The sequence below is a fragment of the Engystomops pustulosus genome, chromosome 4 (assembly GCF_040894005.1).
Source record: "Engystomops pustulosus chromosome 4, aEngPut4.maternal, whole genome shotgun sequence".
Classification (NCBI taxonomy): Eukaryota; Metazoa; Chordata; class Amphibia; order Anura; family Leptodactylidae; genus Engystomops; species Engystomops pustulosus.
In genome coordinates, this window is record NC_092414.1 from 197,549,453 (window position 1) to 197,569,159 (window position 19,707).

Below are 19,707 nucleotides of genomic sequence, written 5' to 3' on the forward strand. Positions count from 1 at the left end.
ACATAAAGTCCCCTTGAGGTAGGTGCAGGGTCAATAATAGATCAGATATAAAGTATGTCAATTAACGTAATTAAGCTTTGTTGGTAGTTTTTATTGGAAAGCAAATGTTCACCTTAGTAACAATCTAAATGAACGTTGCTAGGGAAAGCCTTATACAGCCTTTACTACACAATATGGGCCACTGTTGCAGCTATTACAAGTTGGTCTTTACTCTCTCTCTATAAATCTAAACTATATGTAAAAAAATCTCTGATAGTAAAATGTCCAATTCCTTTAACAAATTAAAAATCAGATGGAAACTATAGATGTACCATGCAGAGGGCACATTTTATTGAGATCTAAATCTTTCTGGCACATTGTTGTCAGCACCTGTCCAGCAAACGCGCAACCACAACCAGGCTTGGCGCTAGCTGTCAGACTAGGTAGGTGGTGGCGAACTCACCCTGCGACGTCCCTGCGGGCTAAGGCCCTGCTTAAAGCAGATAAACCGTCCTGATAAGGGCGAACCCACTATCAGGAACCTATCTGACGGTCCCTGAGCGACCCTACAAGATGACAGGGAAGACGTACTTCGTCTGGCAGCTGCTGGATGGGGGAGCGGACAGGTAACCGGAATACAGGTATAGGTCAGTGTTCACACTGGTGCACAGAATACTAACACAGGACTGAGACAGGGAAAGCAGGATATCACTAGGAGGTAAACGATCCTGAGGGACAAACAACAGATACAGGAAGACAGGCGGGATATACACAGGTAAGGTCAAGATCAAACAGATTATATACAGGTCAGGTCAAGATCAAACGGGTTATATACAGGTCAGGTGCAGATACAGGCGGACCAGCAGAGACAGGTCAAGATGGCTGCAAAGGTACAGAATCGGATACAAAACACAGAATACTAAACAAGAAAGCAAGAGCACTAGATACACAGGAAAGACTAGAACTAGATACACAGGTAAGACAAGACTAAAAAATACCCAGCCAGGTATGATGGGAATAGGCAGGTATATAAGGCATTTCCCGGACATGCCTCCAGCAGCACACTGGGGAACTGTCCATCAGGCTAGTAACCCTTGCTGGGCAGGGCAGAAATGCAAGGAGCAGGGTGTGGCTCAGTTAATCCAAACACAACACTAAACCACAGTTCACACACAAATTAACGTAATCTATTCTGCCAACTGCAGATGCAATATTTTGGCACGGACATTACAATTGTTAGTTTTGTATCCGTCCAGTGGATGCAGGGTCCTGGCTTATTAGACAGTCCTTTCCTTCTTGCCCGATCAGTAAGTTCTCCTAATGATGTGAAGATTTTTTTTAATATAAGTTTAAAGTGGCATCTTTGGGCTGAAATTTTAAAGGGACGGTGCAATAATAACATCAGGGACTATGTCATACCTCTAGTATAGCAAACTCTGAAAAATACTATTTAGTTATTTAACCAAAGGGGAAAAAAATAACTAAAAAAATGACAGGAGCCATTTAAATACCCAGGCTATCCACAGGTTTTTGGTATTTGTTGTTATTTTTTTTGTGTGTAAAAACTCTGTTTTTTCTTCTATATTTAATCTATGATTTCTTGTAAGCATTCCATATTTTTTTTTTTTTTTAAATGTATTTTTTTTATAAAACTTTATTGAATAAATGTTGGTCTAAAACTCAACAACCATCTTTTTGGTGTAGTTTTTGGTACAGTCGTGAGACAATTATTTCTGAGTGACTGATATGATTAAAATAGGAAAATAGGATATTTCGGATGAAATAACTCTTAAAGGGGTTGTCTAGAATTTTTGTATCTTTAAAGATGGATGAATATTGAGTTGTGAAACCAGTCACAGCTCTTGAATGGAGTGGATACAACTATATTACCTCTTTTAACCAAATATATCAATCAGTATTTGTTAACTATGAACTTCCCCTTTGGTCTCTCCCAGTTTTTGCTTTCTCCGGATCCTACACGCTTCTGTTCTTCGCTCGATCTCTCCAGGGAGTTGGATCCTCATTCTCCACAGTCGCAGGTAAAGGTTTATGCACTATTGATAACATACACACTGAGGGGCATCTATTGGAATAAATGGGTGCTGTATAACAAGTAATACCTACATTTTTGTAAACTTTTTGTAAGTTTCTGTAGTATGCTAGCTGTAGAGGTCTCCATAGCCAGAGGAGTGAATATCAATACTGACAATGATTTTCCAATAAGGATGGATATTCAGGATGAGGCGGGTTAGCTGCAGATATTTATACCGTTCTAATAGTATACAGCAGTCGGCCTCCGGTACATATAAGCAGATTACATTGTTATGGGCTACTTGCCCGTTTTACCGTGGGGAATAGTCAATGAATGACTTCCCTTGTTTGTTCCCCATTAGTGCGGCTCATTGTATTACTGACAGCGCTGATCCATTCCTTCCCCCCTGCTGTTTGGTAGACGCATGGCGTTATACTACTGCCATCACTTGTTATACGGCTGGCAATCCACAATAGTTTCCTTCTTTGTCTGGTTTTGCTACCGAGTCAACCATGTTGCATCCATCTATTACATCTTTGGGGTTGTAAAGTGACCTTTTCAGGGCACATGCACTGTACTATGCCAATAATTGACCATAAATGGTACGGCCATAGTAAGTGACTGCCATTTTGCTTCAATGTGTTTGCAAACTCACAAGTACAGGAGCACATGAAGCTACATGGCCTCTTTTTGGTGTCCAGTATATAGGGGTACATCTGCCTACATAACACTCATTTGGGGATAAAATTGCTTTTGTCTTCCCATTAGAAAGTTATCCATGACTCTACTATTGATGACTTTTACATAAGGACCCTTACCATGATCATTCCTACATTGGATTGGTCATCAATAATAAAGCCCTGGCCATACCCTTTAAGGCAATGGTCACATTAGAACCCTCTATCACCAATTCTTTCAAATATGACACACATCCAGACAAGGCAAATCTGTCTTAATTGTACCAGCACAATGTATAAGTACACAACATAAAACGTTTCCATAATTGTCAGTTGAGGTCCACCGGGAGGACGTATGGGTCTGTGTTATTATATGGTAGGCACAACTGTATGGGTAGTAGCTAATGGGCTAAGTACAATGGTATAGGTAATTTTTAGCGGGTCGGCACAGCGGGTCGGTAGTAGTTATTGGATTGGCACAATGATATGGGTAGTAGTTCTCAGATGGTAGTAGTTATTGAGTGGGAACAATGCTATAGGTAATAGTTATCAGGGTTGGGGTGGGGGTACAATGGTATAGGTACAATGGGGTGGGTACAAATTGTATGTGTAGTAGTTATTGGGTGGGCACAATGGTATGGGTAGTAGTTATTGGATTAGCACACTGTCATGGGTAGTAATTATTGGATTAGCATAATGATATGGGTAGTAGTTGTCGGGTTGGCACAGTGGTATGGGTAGTAGTTATTGGGTGGGCACAATGGTATGGGAAGTAGTTATTGGATTAGCACAATAGTATGGGTAGTAGTTATTGGGTGGGCACAATGGTATGGGTAGTAGTTATTGGGTGGGCACAATGGTATGGGTAGTAGTTATTGGATTAGCACACTGTTATGGGTAGTAGTTATTGGATTAGCACAATGATATGAGTAGTAGTTATTGGATTAGCACAATAGTATGGGTAGTAGTTATTGGGTGGGCACAATGGTATGAGTAGTAGTTGTTGGATTAGCACAATGGTATGGCTAGTAGTTATTGGATTAGCACAATGGTATAGGTAGAAGTTATTGGGTGGGCACAATGGTATGAGTAGTAGTTGTTGGATTAGCACACTGTTATGGGTAGTAGTTATTGGGTTAGCACAATGGTATGGCTAGTAGTTATTAGATTAGCACACTGTTGTGGGTAGTAGTTATTGGGTGGGCACAATGGTATGGGTAGTAGTTATTGGATTAGCACAATGATATGAGTAGTAGTTATTGGATTAGCACAATAGTATGGGTAGTAGTTATTGGGTGGGCACAATGGTATGAGAAGTAGTTATTGGATTAGCACAATGGTATGGCTAGTAGTTATTAGATTAGCACACTGTTGTGGGTAGTAGTTATTGGGTGGGCACAATGGTATGGCTAGTAGTTATTGGATTAGCACAATGGTATAGGTAGAAGTTATTGGGAGGGCACAATGATATGAGTAGTAGTTGTTGGATTAGCACACTGTTATGGGTAGTAGTTATTGGATTAGCACAATGGTATGGGTAGTAGTTATTAGATTAGCACAATGGTATGGGTAGTAGTTATTGGGTGGGCACAATGGTATGGCTAGTAGTTATTGGATTAGCACAATGGTATAGGTAGAAGTTATTGGGAGGGCACAATGATATGAGTAGTAGTTGTTGAATTAGCACACTGTTATGGGTAGTAGTTATTGGATTAGCACAATGGTATGGGTAGTAGTTATTAGATTAGCACAATGGTATGGGTAGTAGTTATGGGATTGGCACAATGATATGAGTAGTAGTTGTTTGATTAGCACAATAGTATGGGTAGTAGTTATTGGGTAGGCACAATGGTATGGCTAGTAGTTATTGGTGGGCACAATGGTATGGGTAGTAGTTATTGGTGGGCACAATGGTATGGGTAGTAGTTATTGGTGGGCACAATGGTATGGGTAGTAGTTATTGGATTAGCACACTGTCATGGGTAGTAATTATTGGATTAGCATAATGATATGGGTAGTAGTTGTCGGGTTGGCACAGTGGTATGGGTAGTAGTTATTGGATTAGCACAATGGTATGGGTAGTAGTTATTGGTGGGCACAATGGTATGGATAGTAGTTATTGGGTGGGCACAATGGTATGGCTAGTAGTTATTGGTGGGCACAATGGTATGGATAGTAGTTATTGGATTAGCACACTGTTATGGGTAGTAGTTATTGGATTAGCACAATGGTATGGGTAGTAGTTAATGGGTGGGCACAATGGTATGGGTAGTAGTTATGGGATGGGCACAATGATATGAGTAGTAGTTGTTGGATTAGCACAATAGTATGGGTAGTAGTTACTGGGTGGGCACAATGGTATGGCTAGTAGTTATTGGGTGGGCACAATGATATGAGTAGTAGTTGTTGGATTAGCACACTGTTATGGGTAGTAGTTATGGGATGGGCACAATGATATGAGTAGTAGTTGTTGGATTAGCACAATAGTATGGGTAGTAGTTACTGGGTGGGCACAATAGTATACTTTGCAGTTAATAGGTGGGCACAATGTTATGGGCAATACCATATGAATACTATACATTACATATAGTGACTTATTTACATGTATCCACAGGTTTGGGAATGCTGGCAAATGTATACACGGATGACTATGAAAGGGGGCAGGCCATGGGCATTGCACTAGGCGGACTGGCACTGGGCGTGCTCAGTAAGTACTATGATTTTATATGATTTGTGGATACCTCCCTTTCTTATATGTCCCTCTCTTCGCAGCCGGCGCCCCCTTTGGTTCGGTCATGTATGAGTTTGTAGGTAAAGCTTCTCCGTTCCTGGTGCTGGCAGTCCTGGCTCTATTAGATGGAGGTAATACACTGGTAATGTTACATATTGTGTTTTCTGGGTGACGTTTTAGATTTTTGCATTATAATTTGTTGCATTGTAACCAAACAAGAGATGGTTTACGGCAAGAACCATGTAATTACCTATTGGGAAATTGTGGAGCCCATGTTGTGTACAGGTACAGTGGTCCTTGGTGACAGATGATAGGTCACAGTCTCTGGCTAAATGTCACCACAGAAAAACTCAACCACAAATACCTAGAATAACTGAGAAATATGCAAATATGTTTTCCTAGGTGGGAAATGGAAAACAATGCCTCCTTTTGCTAGCTTGAAAGGCAGCTCCCTTAACATTAAGCATGACCTACAAGAAGCCTAATAACATGATGTGGGATTAAGACAAACCAGTATATGTGTTCCAGAAGGAACAGACTCCCAACTGTAGACAGTGATGTTTCCACCTGGTTGGGTGTCCTCAGTACAGTGTAGGGAACTGGTTTGGCTGAGTGAGGTTTGGCTTTAATCCCGCTTCATGTCATAAGGCTTCTTGTAGGTCATGCTTGATGTCAAGGGACTTACAAGGTAGCTAAAAGAGGCGTGGTTTTCCTTATCCCATCCTGGAAAAATTTGCATATTTTCCAAGATCTCATCTAGTAACATATATCTCACAGATCTCTGACAGATCTCCTCTAGTGACATATATCTCACAGATCTCTGACAGATCTCCTCTAGTGACATATATCTCACAGATCTCTGACAGATCTCCTCTAGTGACATATATCTCACAGATCTCTGACGGATCTCCTCTAGTGACATATATCTCACAGATCTCTGACGGATCTCCTCTAGTGACATATATCTCACAGATCTCTGACAGATCTCCTCTAGTGACATATATCTCACAGATCTCTGACGGATCTCCTCTAGTGACATATATCTCACAGATCTCTGACGGATCTCCTCTAGTGACATATATCTCACAGATCTCTGACGGATCTCATCTTGTGACATATATCTCACAGATCTCTGACGGATCTCATCTTGTGACATATATCTCACAGATCTCTGACGGATCTCCTCTAGTGACATATATCTCACAGATCTCTGACGGATCTCCTCTAGTGACATATATCTCACAGATCTCTGACGGATCTCATCTTGTGACATATATCTCACAGATCTCTGACAGATCTCATCTAGTGACATATATCTCACAGATCTCTGACAGATCTCCTCTAGTGACATATATCTCACAGATCTCTGACAGATCTCATCTAGTGACATATATCTCACAGATCTCTGAAAGATCTCCTCTAGTGACATATATCTCACAGATCTCTGACGGATCTCATCTTGTGACATATATCTCACAGATCTCTGACAGATCTCATCTAGTGACATATATCTCACAGATCTCTGACAGATCTCCTCTAGTGACATATATCTCACAGATCTCTGACAGATCTCCTCTAGTGACATATATCTCACAGATCTCTGACAGATCTCCTCTAGTGACATATATCTCACAGATCTCTGACGGATCTCCTCTAGTGACATATATCTCACAGATCTCTGACAGATCTCCTCTAGTGACATATATCTCACAGATCTCTGACAGATCTCCTCTAGTGACATATATCTCACAGATCTCTGACGGATCTCCTCTAGTGACATATATCTCACAGATCTCTGACGGATCTCCTCTAGTGACATATATCTCACAGATCTCTGACGGATCTCATCTTGTGACATATATCTCACAGATCTCTGACGGATCTCATCTTGTGACATATATCTCACAGATCTCTGACGGATCTCCTCTAGTGACATATATCTCACAGATCTCTGACGGATCTCCTCTAGTGACATATATCTCACAGATCTCTGACGGATCTCATCTTGTGACATATATCTCACAGATCTCTGACGGATCTCATCTTGTGACATATATCTCACAGATCTCTGACGGATCTCCTCTAGTGACATATATCTCACAGATCTCTGACGGATCTCCTCTAGTGACATATATCTCACAGATCTCTGACGGATCTCATCTTGTGACATATATCTCACAGATCTCTGACAGATCTCATCTAGTGACATATATCTCACAGATCTCTGACAGATCTCCTCTAGTGACATATATCTCACAGATCTCTGACAGATCTCCTCTAGTGACATATATCTCACAGATCTCTGACAGATCTCATCTTGTGACATATATCTCACAGATCTCTGACGGATCTCATCTTGTGACATATATCTCACAGATCTCTGACGGATCTCCTCTAGTGACATATATCTCACAGATCTCTGATAGATCTCATCTAGTGACATATATCTCACAGATCTCTGACGGATCTCATCTTGTGACATATATCTCACAGATCTCTGACGGATCTCCTCTAGTGACATATATCTCACAGATCTCTGACAGATCTCCTCTAGTGACATATATCTCAAAGATCTCTGACGGATCTCATCTTGTGACATATATCTCAAAGATCTCTGACAGATCTCCTCTAGTGACATATATCTCAAAGATCTCTGACGGATCTCATCTTGTGACATATATCTCAAAGATCTCTGACAGATCTCCTCTAGTGACATATATCTCACAGATCTCTGACAGATCTCCTCTAGTGACATATATCAGCATCCTTATGGCGATGCTCTTCTTCATCCACAGCTCTACAGCTCTGTATTCTGCGCCCCTCGAAGTTTACTCCTGGGGTGAGTATAACATTATCTTAAGAAAATATAAGGCGCTAATCTCCTAGATGAGGTGTAAATCAATGTGTTCTTCTTCCATAGAGCATACCACACACACCCTACTTAACTCTCCTCAGTGACCCTTACATTTTGGTGGCTGCAGGTAAGTCCCGGCTGATCTGTCCGTGGCTGCTATAAATATCTGTATCCAGTATATAAGAGATTATCTCTTTATCTACTTTCTCTTTAGGGGCCCTTTGCATTGCTAATATGGCTATAGGAGTTATGGAGCCCACCCTGCCCATATGGATGATGGAAACTATGTGCTCCCCAAACTGGCAATTAGGTAAATGTTCCCTCAATCTTGTACATTACTGCTCAAAGTGTAATCCCATATTTATCTACCGCACTTTACATCACTCGGCAGATTAGCGGGGTAACACATTTCTCCCACAATTATAGGTGCTCTTTGTATAAGACAAATCTTCTTTACCAGTAAGGATCTGTATCTATGATAAGGTGATCGCAGGGTGTCCAGCTCCTAGGACCCACCTCAAGCAACTGGAATCCATGTATTAACCCAATAGTCAGAATTAAAGGGAACCTACCACCTCCGAATCTGTAACCTGTAAAGGTGGATCGGGTGATAGGTGGATCAATAGGACGGTAGGATAGCCCTTTTAAGGGCTAATCCTCACGTCCCCACACATTTTTGACAACTTTAATACTCATAATATGTAAATTTTGTTAAGAGGCTACTAGGGCGTGCAGTAGCCGGAGCTGAGGCTACACAATGCCATCTGTGCAGCTCCGGCTTCGAAGCAGTGACTGCGCAGCCACGGGCCTGGTGTTCTGCGCATGCGCAGATGGCAGGTTAGTCGGACGAGGGTGCGCAGCTACGAAGAGCTGCTCACCGAAGATTTCGGGTACGAGGAACAAAGAGACTACTGGGTCGTGGAGTAGCCATGCCCTGTAACCTCAGCTCCGGCTACTCCGCGCCCCAGTAGCCTCTTAACAAAATTTACATATTACAAGTATTAAAGTTACCAAAAGGTGCTATCCTCATGTCCTATTGATACACCTACCACCCGATCTACCTTTATAGGTAGATTTGTGGTGGTTGGTTCCCTTTAAGTTTGCTGTGAGCATCCCCAAGGGTGAAATGAAGGATTACCTGGTCCAATACCTAGAGCTGACTATAACCGTATCGGCGGAATGGATCAGTTTGGCCGGCTAAATCCACTGCCACTGTGCTAAAGAATTCATTATATCAGTTAAATCCATCACTCAAACAACGACATAAGTCCTATGTATCACAATACAACTATCGCTAGTTAGTACAACTAAAAAACCATGTCCAAGAGTGAAAAAAATCCCTCAATACCAAATACTGGCCATCATGCAATGTCATCAATTGTTACACTGGCCAACGCACATTTCACACCCAGCTTTGTCAGGGGATGCTGGACAGCGACAAATTGGATCTATATATATTGTGTACATAGCACAATGTATAATTAGGTTACCTATACAATATATGATGGAAGTGATGTATGAACTGACCCTAACCTTGAATATGTGCAATATTATAATATATGACCTAAACCTAAATATGAATACTGTTCTCAGATATGTGCAATATTAGAATATTAAAAGTGCTTATGTGTAATGTGCATAAAAATAGCTGCCGACAGCAATTAAATAAAGTGCAGGTGATTCAACAGACATCAACTACATCAAACAGATGACAACGACTACAAATAAACACTCAAACATCTTGCACAAACTAACAAAGTACAACAATCTACCATTTAATGACATACAGACAAACCCATACAAACATAAACTGATGCATACATCTGAAAATCATTACGTATAGTATATGCATACACAGTGGGGCTCATTTACTTACCCGGTACATTTGCGATCCCGTGGCGCGTTGTTCACCGTTGATTCGGAGCTTGCCAGGATTCACTAAGGTTGTGAACCTGATATCCACTAGGTGTCGCTGCTGCGTCGAGGTCCGCCGGAGTTCACCATCCTCTTCCTGGTGCATGTAAGTGTGTGTCAAGCGACACATTCTTTTTTTAAAATACCGCAGTTTTTCCGAATCCGTCGGGTTTTCCCGACCCCCTCGATTTCCGTCGCATGCAAGCCGGCGCCGATGTGACACAATCCGATCGCGTGCACCAAAAACCCGGGGCAATTTAGGGAAAAACGGCGCAAAACGCTAATATTCAGGAAACCCGGTGATTTGGCCCCTTAGTAAATGAGCCCCAATAACTTACCTTGCACCCTGACAGAATCCTCTGTGTAGTTCCAGGGGTTGGGCTGTGGATGCATTTTAAAAAAACATGTGACTTGTCTGTGCTACTCACTCTTCAGCTTTAAGCCCCCACCTTTGTGCTCCTGTACATCTCCTCCCTCCCCCACTGATGTCAGGCTCACCAGTCTCAGAGGTTGGGCTTTGGTTTGGATGCATTTCAAAAAACAACACATGATTTAGACTTGGACTCCTCTTCTTAGATCCTCTGGCCTGTGATGTATGAGAGACTTCTGTTCGTACAATGTATGATGAGAAGTGGAAATTGATGCTTTATGTGGGTACGTGTAGAGCGACGACTGCTCAACATCACGTTAAACGTCTCCTGGAAATCAAACCACTTAATCATCCTCCAGCCTCCACAATCTCATTACCGAGGCATTAACAACTTAAGCAGAATTCTCCTAAGGTTGTGCCCATAATTATATCACCGTACACCCGCCTAGCGAAACAGATGACTCTGAGACTGGAATATTTAACTATTTGTTCAGTGACTATGCTAATCATGGAAGAAGCAGGCTCTCTCTACTTACTGCAGATACACAACAGCTTTTGGGCAATGTAGACCTCATTCCATTGGTCAGATGGGTCTTTGTACAACACAAACAATCTGTTGTCCAAAAATATTCAATTTTTTTTTTTGCCTGTCAACGTCTGGTGGTGTGCTTGGAAAACCAGCCATGTCAAAGACAGCTGTACGTCCCATTAATAAAAGCCAAGAGTAGGCCACAGCTCTCGGCAGAGATCTGCACGTCAACCTTCAAGGACCAAACATGGCCTACAAGATGCTGTCTTCTCAAATCACAAGCTTGAGACTAAGTCTAAGGAGGAAGATCAATTTTTAGACACTATTGACAATTTATAGTTTTAATCAGGGAATTGGGAGTCTGGGAATGCAGGGAGGACAGACCCTCACCAATCGCAAAAGACAACGACCCAGAAACACCTCCTCAGCCAAAAAAGAACTCAGACATCTCAGTATCTTGACCTGTTTTCCAAAAATTTATCCCATGTACAAATAGTACAGGACTAGACGCACAGAGGCAGGTCTACAGTAATATGCTTAGACAATGCAGGAATGGTTACAGGTCACACAAGGTATGGACATTGATGACATCAAGAGTGTTCAAAATGATGTAGTCAAAGAAGGTATTTCCACCAATCCCAATATTAGTGGATAGATGTAATGCTAAAGCCTTATGGATCCAAGACGGGAACTTGACTGAGACAACCCACACTATATAGTTACTATCTCCTAAAAGAGTGTATGGATAATCTAGTCTAATAGTTGGTTTAAACTTATCACAAAGGTAAATGCAGAATGATAAATTTGGTGTATTTTTAAAATCTTTGGGGGTTATTTATCAAAAGTCTCTTAGATCAGAACTGTTCTAGTTGCCCATGGCAACCAATCAGAGCTCAGCTTTCATTTTCCTAAAGCTGTTTGTAAAATAATAGCTGAGCTCTGATTGGTTTGCATGGGTAACTAGAACAGTTTTACCTCTCTTTTCTGATTAATTCTGATTTTCTGATAAATCTCACTCTTAGGCTATATTCACACTGCCGTTGCCCGCCCGTACCGTAGCGGGCAACGGCAGTGTATGGGGAGAGGAGGAGGAGGTGAGCGCAGCTCACCCCCGCCCCTCTCCATAGCAACCTATGGCGCACGGCCCCGTATTACGGGAAAAGATAGGACAGGTCCTATCTTTTTCCCGGGTACGGAACGGTACGGTGCCGCACGTGTGCGGCACCGTACCGCTCCCGTAGGGTGCCGTGCGCCCATAGGAGTGTATGGGGGACGTATATCGGCCGTATATACGTCGGCCGTATATACGTCCCCCATACGTTCGTGTGAATATAGCCTTTAGGAGGAGATTTATCATCAAGTTTCTGAGGTAAAACTGTTTTAGTTGCTCATGGAAACCAATCAGAGCTCAGCTTTAATCTTATAAACAGCTGTGGGAAAATGTAAGCTGAGCTCTAATTGGTTGCCATGGGCAACTAGAACAGTTCTGCTCTAAGAGACTTATGATAAATCTCCCCATTTTTGTCTATGTTTACAATGCTTAATAATGGTCATAGTTTCCAACATTTGGGCCCACCTCCTTCCATCAAGCCACACCCTTTTCTATTGAGCCCCACCCTTTTGTCAAACAAGATACAGGAAATTCCTAAATTAAATGTTGTATACAGTAAACCCTGTAGGCAACTTTTTTTGTGCACAAATTGTATCCTAATACTGAAAACTTTTCATAACCAAATCTGTCGCAGTATCTATAACTCCCCAGAATAACCCAAAATGTTTTCTTGAACAGGTTTGGCATTCCTACCTGCCAGCATCTCATACCTTCTATGCACCAACCTGTTTGGCACGCTGGCACACAAGATGGGAAGGTGGGTCAACACTTCTAGCAACAATTTTAGCAAAAACTATTGACAATTTTTTTGCCATAATAGACTTGTGAGGACTGGCACCCGATCCATGTGTAGTGGCCGAGCTGAGTAATTACAGCTTAGTGACCTGAACCGACCTGCAGTAACCTGTTCTGACCACTATGCAAATAACAGAGCTGTGTACTTCCTTCCCGCTGATCAGTGGAGGTCAGACTGCACCAATCTCATAATGACAACCTAATGTGAGCTTGAAAAGCCTCCTTTGATATACTATGAACTAATAAAGAATAATTCAGTGTCCTCGTTATTTTAGGTGGTTGTGCACACTAGTGGGAATGATTGTGGTCGGAGTCAGTCTACTCTGTGTAAGTATACATAGCTCACTGCATGGTCGCACAGCTCCGGTCATACAATTCATTACCTACCTGTCTGTTATTCATGTATGTGGTTTTTTAATGTCTAGGTACCACTTGCTGTCAACATATATGGTCTTATTGGTCCTAATGCTGGCATTGGCATCGCCCTTGGAATGGTAGATGCATCGATCATGCCCATCATGGGGCACTTAGTAGATTTACGTCATACATCGGTCTACGGAGGGATATATGCCATCTCGGACATTGCACTTTGCATGGGGTTCGCAGTGGGTAAGATTTTTTTTTTATATTGACTGCACAATAAAATATGGTGTATGTAATGGTCTAATCCTGAGGATGCTAATTTTACCATTTTGTTTTTGCACTTTTAACCCCTACACAGTGATATTGACTTCACATTGAAAGGGTAGCGTAGTCAGGAGCAAGCTGAGGTCAGGCAAAGAGTAGTGAGGAGCAAGCTGAGGTCAGGCAAAGAGTAGTGAGGAGCAAGCTGAGCTCAGGCAAAGAGTAGTCAGGAGCAAGCTGAGCTCAGGTAAAGGAAGTGAGGAGCAAACTGAGGTCAGGCAAAGAGTATTAATGAGCAAGCTGAGGTCAGGCAAAGAGTAGTGAGGAGCAAGCTGAGGTCAGGCAAAACGTATTAATGAGCAAGCTGAGGTCAGGCAAAACGTATTAATGAGCAAGCTGAGGTCAGGCAAAGAGTAGTGAGGAGCAAGCTCAGGTCAAGCAAAGAGTATTAATGAGCAAGCTGAGGTCAGGCAAAGAGTAGTGAGGAGCAAGCTCAGGTCAAGCAAAGAGTATTAATGAGCAAGCTGAGGTCAGGCAAAGAGTAGTGAGGAGCAAGCTGAGGTCAGGCAAAGAGTATTAATGAGCAAGCTGAGGTCAGGCAAAGAGTAGTGAGGAGCAAGCTGAGGTCAGGCAAAGCGTATTAATGAGCAAGCTGAGGTCAGGCAAAGAGTAGTGAGGAGCAAGCTGAGGTCAGGCAAAGAGTATTAATGAGCAAGCTGAGGTCAAGCAGAGAGTAGTCAGGAGAAAGCTAAGGTCAAGCAGAGAGTAGTCAGGAGAAAGCTGAGGTCAGGCAGATAGTAGTCAGGAGCAAGCTAAGGTCAAGCAGAGAGTAGTCAGGAATGGGATGAGGTCAGGCAGTGGATACTCAGGAGTAAGTTAAGGTAAGACATAGAATAGTAAGGAGCAAGCTAAGGTCAGGCAGAGAGTAGTTAAGAGCAAGATGAGGTCAAACAGAGAGTAGTCAGGAGTAAGATGAGGTCAAACAGAGAGTAGTCAGGAGTAAGATGAGGTCAAACAGAGAGTAGTCAGGAGCAAGGTGAGATCAGGGCAGGCAGAGTAGAGATGAAGTAATACAACAATCCAAAGTTAAGGGCACACATAGTCAGTGCCGGCTGAGGTAGTTTCAGAAGCACAGCAGAACAGGAATGATATTCTGAGTCGGAGTTGTTTTTTTTTTCGACAACTCTGGAAACACTGAAGCCTATTTGCAAGTCAGGGAACAGGACAGAATCATAGGACAATAGCCAGCAAGAAAATATTTACACTGTTCCTCATGTGTTAAGAGGAAAAAGCGGGAGAGTGAATGTAGCTCTCAAACAGCTAGCCTGCACACTGGAGCAAGGAAATCACCGGGAAGCCATGACTGTAGGAGGGGTAGGGTGCTGAGTCACTGGTACAGACTGTCCTAGTAGTATGTATTTTGCTGATGTGGTTGTACAGTAAATGTGCTATGTCCTTCCAGGACCTTCCACTGGTGGAGCCATAGCAAAGGCCATTGGCTTCCCCTGGCTGATGGTGATCACTGGGATCCTGAACATCCTCTATGCTCCTCTATGTTTCTTTCTTCGGAGTCCACCAGCCAGAGAAGAGAAAATGGTGAGTAACAAGAAACAATAGTAAAAAAAACATAGATTATACAACAGGGGTGATTAAATGGTGATTTATAGCTCCAAATAATTTGTCATAATTAACCAGGGTAGTTAATGGGTGTTAAGTAAGATTCCTAAGGTCTAGCACAGAGAAGGAACTGATGTTGGTGACCCTCTTAATACAGTAATGGGGTAAGTATGAGCATCACTGGTGGTTCAGGGAGGTAATAGGGCTTATGTCATCATCTTTGGTGGTCTTTACGCAGAGGCCACTGGGCTACGCAGCACCCTCAATACTTACTACTTCACTACTGACCCTGAAATATGAAGGATGAGTCAGTGAAGAGCCCCCTCTCATGTGTACTGCTCCTAATACCCCACTGTCATAAGCTGCCCCCATTGTCCATGACTCCCACAGAGTACTGCCCATGCCACATCTCACACTGCTCCTCACGTCCCCATCTCTCACAGACTGTTCCACATATTTCCTTGCCTACATACTCATTGGGGCAGATTTACTTACCCGGCCGATTCGCGATCCAGCGGCGCGTTCTCTGCGGTGGATTTGGGTCCGGCCTGGATTCACTAAGGTAGTTCCTCCGCTGTCCACCAGATGTCGCTGCTGCGCTGAAGTTCCCCGAGGTTCGCCGGAATGCACGAGCCTATCCCTGGTGAAGGTAAGTGCGAGTCCTGCGACACATTTTTTTTAAAAATGCGGCGTTTTTCCTAATCCACCGCGTTTTCGTACGGCCACGGCCCCAGATTTCCGTCGCGTGCATGACGGCGCCGATGCGCCACAATCCGATTGCGTGCGCCAAAATCCAGGGGGCAATTCAGGAAAAATCTACGCAAATTGGAAATATTCGGGTAACACGTCGGGAAAACGCGAATCGGGCCCTTAGTAAATGACCCCCATTGACCTCTTCCCAGTGGAAACTTGTGGTTGCCTTCAAAAAGTCATCAGAGGTGGCATCTCCGGAGCACAAAGTTTTGCCAAGTCTTAGATAAAGTATTAGATATTTAGTTCGGGGCTAAATTCTCCAGACAATTTATTGCTAAAGGAATTCTTGCACCGAATACAAGGAACACGTTCAGTCGCTTATGTCCATGTCCTAAATCATCCATATTGTATAACGTAGCATATGCTTTGTTTTCAGGCGATCCTAACTCAAGAATGTCCAATGCAAACCAAGACCTATATGGCCCAGAGTACAACCCCAGATTTACCGCTCTCCGACCACAGTAGTGATGAAGACATCAGCATACCTCACAACAGGACCATGAGGATCCCTCGCTGACACCTCTACATGAGCCTGCAGACTGTTACCATGCCGTGTCCTGACTTCTCAGGTCCAGCCTGGACTGTATCATATAACGTCTGCATATCTAACAAAGCTCCTCTAAGTCTCCATCACGGAAACATCTTCATTTCTAGAGTAGTGGCCTGTACATGTGTCCAATCACCTCTGCCCAAGGACACACATTCCAGTCAGCCATCGTCATTGTCGTAAAGAAGGGCAATGTGACCCATCTGCCGTTCAGTGTGACCTATGGGCCTGTTACCTCTTGCTGTAGAGCTGGCCATGGTCCACATTACCCGGTAACCTTCCTATTTGGACCCTTTTACACCTGCCGGACTACATCAAACTGCTAATGCCTATATTGTCACCGTGTGCCCCGTTATTTACTCCTGTTTAATGAAATTGAGGTGCTCATCAAACTGCTAAGTCTCCCAGGTCCAATGTAGACCATCTAGACCCAATCCATATACAGGTCTCAGACTAGCCAAGCAACAGGAGTTATCCAGGGTCAGAAAGTACAAACTTTACCAAAAACAGTGCCACACCTATTCTATGGGTCATCTGGTATTTCAGCTTAGCTCCAATAGTGTGAATGTGACTAAGCTGCAACACCATATACAACCTGTAGACACCAATGGCGCTGTTTTTGGCGAAAACACTACAACTTTTTTCCTCAGTATCCCCCTAAAGGCGTCATACAGACGGAAAAACATTCGTACAGAGCTCAATGTGGCACATCAAGGTGATAGAGCGAGGACTGAAGCCTATATGGGTTGGAGAAACACAAGCAGCGGCATTATTTACTTACTATGGGTAACACTACCAATTTATAAGATGATTTTATGTGTTTTTTTTGTCTTTATTTATTAAAATTCTGTGATATTGTCTCATGCGTTTTTTTTGGTTGTTGTTGTTTTATCTTGAAATATTAGACTTTATATGGTAAAAAGGCATCTAAACTCTCTGCTGCATGTGGCGAGCTATAGAAGGGCGCCCTTCCAGTAGTAATATATCAGGTAATCTTTTTAGTAAGTGGGTTCTCCATGCAGTGTCTCATGGGGTGTGAAAAGAGACAGGTCCTGCTTTTTAGTATATGACTGCACTCCTGATGCTGCCCCTCATTTTCCTGCAGGTGGTGCTTCCTGGGGCAAGAGGCTCAACTGGCCTCACGGCTGCTGCACCTTCAATAAAGAGGCTTATGAACTTCTGTATTGTGGGCAATAATAAGACTGAGGCTAAGCTGTAATGCCCTGTATCACCGCTAACTGGCAGGTCTTTGGACAGGGGGGATGCCTGGAGTCAGACCCCAACCATCTTACATTGATGATTAGCCGTCAATTATCTTTTGCCCTTTAATTATGTGATCGCATATTTCTCCATTCATATAAATTTGCTGTGTCAGCAGCAAAGTCTCTTTTAAAGTGCCCTGTCTGTGTATCCATGTACATGTGTATCTCTCTGCTGTGTGGATCCTCAGGATCGGCATGGAAGGAGTTACTCCCCCCAGCTGTTTGCTTTCCCTTCTATTCAGACCTGACAATAGGCAGACAAATATTAGATTTCGAGCTGTGTGACAGATGGGTAGCTGGGAGGCAGCGCTCATTGTCCCTGGTACAGCGATATATCACCTGCCGCAGCATAATGTGACTGGCGCTTATATTCACCTGCCTGGCGCAAGTGCTGGAGACATACTGGGTGACTTCCAATGCTCTACTGTGTGTGTGTGTCTACCCCAAGGTGTGTGACATCACAAGCAAGTTATAGAGTGCTTGAAACATAGGCTGCTGTGACATCACAAGTGGGTATAATTCTGGTAAACTGCTGTGATATCATCAGTAGGTATCAATCATATAGGTATCAGTCAGGTAATCTGCCGTGATATCATCAGTAGGTATCAATCACATAGCTGCTGTGATAGCATCAGTAGGTATCAGTCAGGTTAGCTGCTGTGATATCATCGGTAGGTATTCATCTGGTAAGCTGCTGTGATATCATCAGTAGGTATTAGTCAGGTAGACTGCTGTGATATCATCAGTAGGTATCAGTCAGGTAAGCTGCTGTGATATCATCAGTAAGTATCAGTCAGGTAAGCTGCTGTGATATCATCAGTAAGTATCAGTCAGGTAAGCTGCTGTGATATCATCAGTAGGTATCAGTCAGGTAATCTGCTGTGATATCATCAGTAGGTATCAGACAAGTAAGTTGCTGTGATATCATCAGTAGGTATCAGTCAGGTAAACTGCTGTAATATCACCAGAAGGTACCAGTCAGGTAAGCTGCTGTAATATCACCAGAAGGTACCAGTCAGGTAAGCTGCTGTAATATCACCAGAAGGTACCAGTCAGGTAAGCTGCTGTAATATCACCAGAAGGTACCAGTCAGGTAAGCTGCTGTGATATCATCAGTAGGTATCAGACAAGTAATCTGCTGTGATATCATCAGTAGGTATCAGACAAGTAAGCTGCTGTGATATCATCAGTAGGTATCAGTCAGGTGAGCTGCTGTGATATCATCAGTAGGTAGGTATCAGTCAGGTAAGCTGCTGTGATATCATCAGTAGGTATCAGTCAGGTAGACTGCTGTGATATTATAAGTGAATATCATCTTATCAGGCTACTGTGACATCACAAGTGGGCATCAATTTCAGCTGTTGTGACATCATACAAGATAGGTTCCTGCAGGTTAGATTCTATGACATCGACATTTTCAATTAACCTACTATGACATCACAAGTAGTTTTTAGTTCTATGACATCAGACTTGAGTTGTGATTTGCTGAGTGATGACATTGTAGGTATACACTATATACACTATATACCAATGCAATCGAGGGTGCTTTCACACGTGGCGTCCTGACACTTGCGTTTTTATGCTACGATGTGTTTTCCAGCTTTGAAAATATTTTTCTTCGTTGCTGGAGGCGTCATCAGCTGTGTTACCATTGGGACGCAGCTGCTTACACTTCAGCAATGAAAAAAAAACGCTTTCAAATCTGGAAAATGCATAATAGACGCATGCATCAGGACACCATGTGTGAATGCACACATGTTGTTTCAAGTCTGGCCCATATACAATGATCCGATCCGATCCGAGTCCGATCCATTCCAAATTTTCTTACTAAATGGTTGGCGTATGTGTTAGTACCAGTTTTAGACCTTCTCAATGTATGAGGAGACTCCCTGATATTATGGTGTCCCTTGGC

At 42.9% G+C, this 19,707-nt stretch overlaps 1 protein-coding gene across 1 annotated transcript in view; it reads left to right on the forward strand.

Annotated features, from left to right (window-relative positions):
• The window catches only part of SLC18A1 (solute carrier family 18 member A1), a 33,984-nt gene extending 16,606 nt beyond the window's left edge, over window positions 1-17,378 (forward strand). The window contains exons 7-17 of the mRNA XM_072149382.1: window positions 1,935-2,018; window positions 5,303-5,395; window positions 5,461-5,550; window positions 8,215-8,258; window positions 8,340-8,400; window positions 8,488-8,583; window positions 12,876-12,954; window positions 13,268-13,319; window positions 13,418-13,601; window positions 15,079-15,212; window positions 16,363-17,378. Coding sequence (XP_072005483.1) covers window positions 1,935-2,018; window positions 5,303-5,395; window positions 5,461-5,550; window positions 8,215-8,258; window positions 8,340-8,400; window positions 8,488-8,583; window positions 12,876-12,954; window positions 13,268-13,319; window positions 13,418-13,601; window positions 15,079-15,212; window positions 16,363-16,503 — 1,058 coding nt within the window. The 3' untranslated portion in view covers window positions 16,504-17,378. The remainder of the gene's footprint in view (window positions 1-1,934; window positions 2,019-5,302; window positions 5,396-5,460; window positions 5,551-8,214; window positions 8,259-8,339; window positions 8,401-8,487; window positions 8,584-12,875; window positions 12,955-13,267; window positions 13,320-13,417; window positions 13,602-15,078; window positions 15,213-16,362) is intronic.
• Window positions 17,379-19,707: the final 2,329 nt, after the last annotated feature.